Consider the following 6,705-nt stretch of genomic DNA (forward strand, 5'->3'; position numbering starts at 1 on the left):
TCTCAGCTTTTGGTATTATTAAAAATCATTGGCTAATCTAGAAGATATGTAACAGCACTTCAGTGCTGGTTTAATTTTAATTCACTTATTTATGGATACTTCTGCATGTTTTAAATTTTTTTCTGTGAGATCATATTCATTGCCTTTTCACTAGAGTTGTGACATCTTTTGTATATGACAGAGCTATTTGTATACTTTATATGTACTTATATACTCTTATTTTAGTTGTAATAAATATTCTGATTTGTCATTTGCAAAACAAACAAACAAACAAACAAACAAACAAACAAAAAACCACCCTGAAACTTGTCCTGTCCTTCATAAAAACTCACTTGGATTACACAACGTGCTTCAGTGTAAATTCTTTCAGCGAAGCAAAGAACCAAGGTACAACCCACTGGAGAAACCTAACAGAACTAGCACTGAAGACCGAATGGGTAGCAACAGACCATTGTCAGACTGAAAAGCTCATGTCAGAGAGAGTGCCGGAAGATCAGCCCCTCAGCGCAGAAAGCCCCCAGATAGCTGAGGAAGAGGTGCCTTCTCAAAGGAGGGCCTCCCATAGTGACGTGGCTGGAGTAAAGACATTTGGACCTTTGTTTGCTGATGGGACAAGACTCAAAAAGAGTGAAGGACAGTGAAAAATGAGGATGTACACTGGTACAGATAGGAACTGAAAATCCAGGGAATCCAGGGCGGACGATCCCTACAGGACCAGTGGTGAGAGTGGCGATACTGGGAGAGTAGAGGGAGAATGGGTAGGAAAGAGGGAACTGATTACAAGGAACTATATGTGACCTCCTCCCTGGGGGATGGACAACAGAAAAGTGGGTGAAGGGAGACATCAGACAGGGCAAGATATGACAAAATTATTTATAAATTATCAAGGGCTCATGAGGGAGAGGGGAGCGGGGAGGGAGGGGAAAAATGAGGATCTAATGCCGGGGTTTAAGTAGAGAGAAAATGTTTTGAGAATGATGAGGGCAATGAATGTACAAATGCGCTTTACAACATTGATGTGTGTGTAGATTGTGATAAGAGTTGTATGAGCCCCTAATAAAATGATTTAAAAAAAAAGAAAAATGAGGAAGTCCTTCAGCAAGATGGACTGACACAGTGACTGCAATGCGGGGCTCACACAGAAGCACATCGTGAGCCTGGCCCAGGCCCGGGCCAGTGTTTCATTCTGTTGTACACAGAGTCTCTGTGAGTTGGAATGGACTCGCCAGCACTTAACAACAACAACCGATCAAACTCACTACACCATGTCTGTGAATTTTTCTATATTTGAATTTTGCTACCTTTAAGGTTTTGGATCCTGGGACTGCACTGTAAACTACATGGGGATAAGAATCAAAGAATGAAAGAGCATAGAACACAGAAGCCAGTTTCCCTCTTAAAGTCCAGTATGCTGTGCAGAGAATGCTACTCAAACTAAGGAGATGCAGACAGTTGAGAGAAGAGTTCTGACTTGTTGTAATAACAATAGTAGATACGGTGAGCAAGTAAATTGAAACTTCTGTACAGCAAACTTTGTGATTGGTTTGATATTGCCCTAAACCATTGGTGTAGTTTCTCCAAGGATACTATTTATAGTTCATTAAGTAAGATTTTGATGAGTAATTGTATTAAAATTGGAGCATCAGGTCCTTGATCAAGGCTGTAAGGCCTTATGCTATCTTTGTCTCTATGAGAAAACCAGCTGTGATTTATAACACCGACAACATTGTGCTCCCGAGGGTTTTCAATGGGTGATTTCTCAGAAGTCGATCACCCGGCTTTTCGTCCTCGGCACTTCTAGGTCAACTTGAATCACTGACCTTTCAGTTCGTGGCTAAGCACATTCGCCTTTGATACCACCCAGGGGCTCCTTTCAAGATAGATGCATATTCTGCGGGGGTAGAACTCGCCATGTGGAGTAAACTGACTCAAACCTTGGGAGTCTTATAAAATTTTATGTTTGTTTGTTTGTTTTCCCCGTGGAGGGGAGGTGGCAGCGGGAGACTGGGGCCATAGTGGTAGGAATAATGGGGGGCTGTCCCCCAGCTCCCTCCCTCCCTCCTTCCCTGCCTGCTGTCTCTCTCCGAGAGCTGGGGCTGCTGCTGCCACTATCCACTCCAACCCCTCCCCACCCTCTAAAATGTCATGTATTTTTCACTTTTGTTGTTGTTGAGACTATCCTCAGCAAACATATCAATTTCTACACCTGTTCTTTAGAGACACTAACCTGCTTCGATTCTCTTCTTTCTGAGATGTTCCTTCCTCATTAGCAGGCTCTCTGCCCCAGGAGGTTCCTATCTAATTTTTTGATTTGCTGCTGTCCATTTGATCTTGTAAGAATAATTTTTAAATAATATAATGCTCAAGGCAGACTTTTTTTTTTTTTTAACTCGTTAAGCTAAACTACTATTTGGCTGCAGAAGAATCAGTGCATTTGAATCGTGGTGCTAGAGGAGAATCTTGAAAGTACCATGGACTGCTAAAAGACAGTACCATGGACTGTCTTGGAAGAAGGACAGTGAGAATGTTCCTTGGAGACAAGGATGGCGAGACTTGTCCTACATCCTTTGGACATGCTGTCAAGAGAAACCAGTCTCTGGAGAAGGACATCATGCATGGGAACTACATGGGGCAGCAAAAAGAGGAAGGCCCTCAATGAGACAGAGTGACACAGAGGCTGCAACAAGGGCTCCTGTAGTGACACCTTGTCTTGTCCACCCTGGGGGGTGGGGGGGGGAGGAGAGGAGGATTGCTTGGGTGCAATGACTGCATAAACCCAGTGTGACTGCTTGCATGTTTCAGGAACTTGGTGCAAATGCCAAGTGATAAGAGGCTTCCTTGCTGCACACAGCACAATCTCTTGCAGGTCCGAACGTGCTTGTGTGGGAGAATGTTTGCTAATGATGAATCATGAAAACTTCTTGAGGCGGAAGTCATTGTGCCCTAGAAGAGTCGCTGCATTTGAATGTTTGTAAACTTTCTCCTTTGTCTTGCACATAAAAACCAGTGAGCAGAGAAGCTCAGGGGCTCTTTGCTGTGAGGAACTCTCCCTCTCCCTCCTGACTCAATCTCGTGTCTTGAGCAGCTGCTGTTCCCTGCATCTCAGTAGCTCCGAGCGGACTGGAGTGCTCCAGGCTCAGGCGTAGGAATGATTGTGAGGATGGCGCAGCACCGCGCAGTGTTTCTTCTGTCATACATAGGGCGCTGTGGGTCCGAACCAGTTTGATGGCAAACAACAAGATTTGGGCTTTAAGAAGACATCAGGGGATATTTTTGGTTCAAGGTTTAAAGACGATTCCAGGGACACAGTTTCAGGAGTTCATCCAGCCTCAGTGGCTTCTGAAATCTGAGAGTATAAGAAACTTTGGCATTCATGTTTCCTGACTGGCTTCACTGCATGTCCCTGAACACACAGCCCCTGAGCATCTGTGATATCACAGATGAAATCCTTTATCTCATAAAGTTTATACTCTACTTGGGGAAAAAACCATGTAACAGGCACAAATGACATGGGGGCAATTAGGACATGTGCTGTCATAAGGTCCCAAGGACGCGGGAACCATGGACATGTGAATGAAATTCTCACCTATGAGGAAGATGGCAAAACTGGGAGAACGGCCAGAACGAAAGCTGAAGGAGACTGAAATTGTGGAGAATGGCAGGTTGGAGCAGTTTTGTACTTTTGATCTAGTGTCCATCTAAATGGAAATAAGGTATTTCCACAGCTAGATTAACTATGTGGGAGTTGACTATGTCTGCCCCAACAGCACTGTAATTAGCATTGTAATCATTGGCAATGCTGTTCTACGAGTTCAGTTATTTCTAAGCTAGAAAAAGAAATCACTTGAAAAATATAATAGAGTCACTGCTAGGCATAAGATAAGATTCATGAAGAAACAGGCACAAATATAACTGCCTGAAATGAGAGAAAAGATCAATGGATCAGAAGACAAAAGGTAGATCTAGAAATGCTCAAAGTAGCATAAGATCCTTAAGCCAAAGAGAAAAGTTCTAAAGCAGTCCTGGAGAGGCCAGTACAACAGAGTTAAGGAGACTACTAGATACAGTTTAATAACCACGAACACAGTCTTAAATCTTACAACTTAATAAGGTGACCAGACGGTCCGCTTTTGACGGGACAGTCCCAATTTTTGGCATTTTAAAAAAGTCCCGATTTTTGGAAAGAATGCACGACAAGCTAGGGAACGGTCTATTTGGTCCATATAGATCAAATTTTTAATCAAGTACCCCCCCCCGCCACCCTGGTCAGTGGTGTCCTGCTTTAAATCTGGTCACTTTAAGCTTAGATCTAGTACTCATGGGGTATTAACTTTATTTTTGTGAAAACAAAGCAAAAAACAAGGCCCACCTGGGCACAGGTTTTAACCACATTTGGAGTTAAGGAATTGAAGTAACCAAGTGACCAGTGGGGCTCAAAGCAGGGATCTTTATGCTTCAACGAGGTTGACAATCACGCATTAGAATGGACTGCAGGCCTGGGCGATGCTGGGCTGAGAGCGCTGTGTGAGGAGTCAGAGAACTGGTGGTCCAGGCTCAGTCTTCACTTGAGTTCCACCAACTTCTCTCTACTCTGCCTTGTGGTTCTGGAGTTAATGTCTCAACCTTCTCACAAAATGCAGATAATAACGCACACCCCACTCTCAGTGTTCCAAGAATTAAATGCAAACTAATTATAAAAGTAGTTTGAAGCCATGCAGAAAATGTGGGAAACAGTTGAAGTTGGAACAAGATGTCTGGATAGTATTACATCAGTCTTTAAATCCATTTTAAAATGGGAAGGTATGATGACTAGCCAAAGCCACAGTATTTTCATTCAGCTTGTTGTAAGCATGCCAAAGCTGGATAATGAATACAGGAGACTAAAGAAGAATTGTTAGCTTTGAATTATGGGGTTGGTGATAATTTTATGGCAATAAGAAATAGACCAGGGGCTGCCACAAGTATCTACCTTGGAAAAGTACAAACCAGAAGGGTCCTTAGAAGGGAGGATGGTGACATTGTGTCTGACATACTTTGGATAGGTTCACAGGAGAAGGGCATCATGCTTGATAAAGCAGAGGGTCAGCCAAAAAGAGGAAGACCCTTAAGAAGATGGGCGGGCACAGTGGCTGTAACAATGGGCTCAAACATGGCAACAATGATGAGGCTGGCCCAAGGCCAGAGAGAGTTTGGTTCAATTGTACACAGGGTTGCTAAGAGTCAGAACTCAATGGTGCCGAACGGCAATAACAACAGCATGATTACTTAGAGATGCTAGCTAATTAGAGCTTAATGGCTACATTGTGTTTCAGTAAATGCATTTTCAAAAGCATCTTCAAATAGTTGGACTGTGAGCTTTATCACATTCCTCAATTATCCATGCCTTACTGCATTTCTGTAAGATTAATAATTAAATTGGATGCAAGCCAGGTAATAAACTACATGAATTCGTTTGACTTGAATGACATCTCATATTTGGTGGCTCTTTACTCTTTGGGGCTAATTGAATTATAATGGCCTAAGGGACAAATTAATGTGGTGCAGTCTAGTATACCAGGAGGCAGCAGTGCCCGTGGGATGCTTTCGGGGGAACTGGGAAAACCTTAAGATCTTCAAACACACTCACTTTGACGTTCAGACATTTAGATCCCACAATTAGAATGTGATCATTTTGGCTTTAGCCAAATAGGGATATCCCCCTCCTATTAACATATGTTAAGCTTTCTCAGCCCCTTTTCAGGGTATAGAAATGAAGTGGGTTACATTGTATTGTTGTCTCTCTCTAGGGATTATCAATCCCAGAAGTGGATTGGTACTTGGGAACTACTGAGGTGATGTCAAAAAATTGATTGCCTGCTCTAAGGGTAGGGTGAGTCGATTCAATATAGGCACTGGTCAGGTTGGTAGCCACAAAAGAATCATTCACTTACTTATTCTATAAGTATTTATTGCGGGTTGACGGGACCTGGTAGATGCTAGTGTATTTCTATGTAATGTTTCAGTAGTATACATATTGTGACAAGATGAATCAAAATGTAATTTTCTGTTACAAACTCTGAAATGACATAACTACACAGTATGCCATATAATACACATTAACATAATGTACATTTCTAAGTTAATAGATGACCCAATGATCTAATTTTTTATTCCATCTGAAATCTATCGGAGTTGTGTGATCATTAATTCTCTTAGTAAACCTGTTTTCCCTGACAGTGTTACCACCATTTCCCTCATCACTGACCCTTTGATCCTAGGCTTGCGTCCCTATACTCCAGGCCTGTTGGCTGAGTCCCGATCACCGCTCCGTGGAGACCATGGTGTTTTGATGACATACTTACTTCTGCCCAGCCTCTCCTTGGCCTGCACAAGGTCCATACTTATAAGCATACACCAGGCGAGGGATGAAGTCAGATGTTATCGCTATGACGAATGCATTGGTAATGACAGAGAGAATTCCAATGCCTTCAAGAATTCCATACCAAATTCCTATTCAAAGAGAAAGTGTGGTTAGTTCCAGATATAAGAGCAGAAGTAGCAAGAGACAAGTGGAGCAACTAATTTTCATTAGTGATTTCCCTAGGTCCTACCATCTTCCTAAATACATATAGTCCCTGACTTAGGACAGGATTCTGCTGTTACTTCTTTTGTAAGTCTGTTCTGACATATGTTGAATACCTCATTTAGTTTTATTTTGATGGCTTT

General features: G+C 42.5%; 1 protein-coding gene across 5 annotated transcripts in view; it reads right to left on the reverse strand.

The window, feature by feature from the left end:
- Window positions 1-6,705, reverse strand: part of ANO4 (anoctamin 4) — a 390,715-nt gene that overhangs the window by 27,888 nt on the left and 356,122 nt on the right. For all 5 annotated transcript variants that reach the window (XM_045292178.1, XM_045292181.1, XM_045292174.1 and 2 more), the window contains one exon: window positions 6,342-6,489. In XM_045292178.1, the coding sequence (XP_045148113.1) occupies window positions 6,342-6,489 (148 nt within the window). The remainder of the gene's footprint in view (window positions 1-6,341; window positions 6,490-6,705) is intronic.

This window comes from Echinops telfairi, unplaced genomic scaffold (genome assembly GCF_000313985.2).
Source record: "Echinops telfairi isolate 266 unplaced genomic scaffold, ASM31398v2 ScPeMD7_2;HRSCAF=8, whole genome shotgun sequence".
NCBI lineage: Eukaryota > Metazoa > Chordata > Mammalia > Afrosoricida > Tenrecidae > Echinops > Echinops telfairi.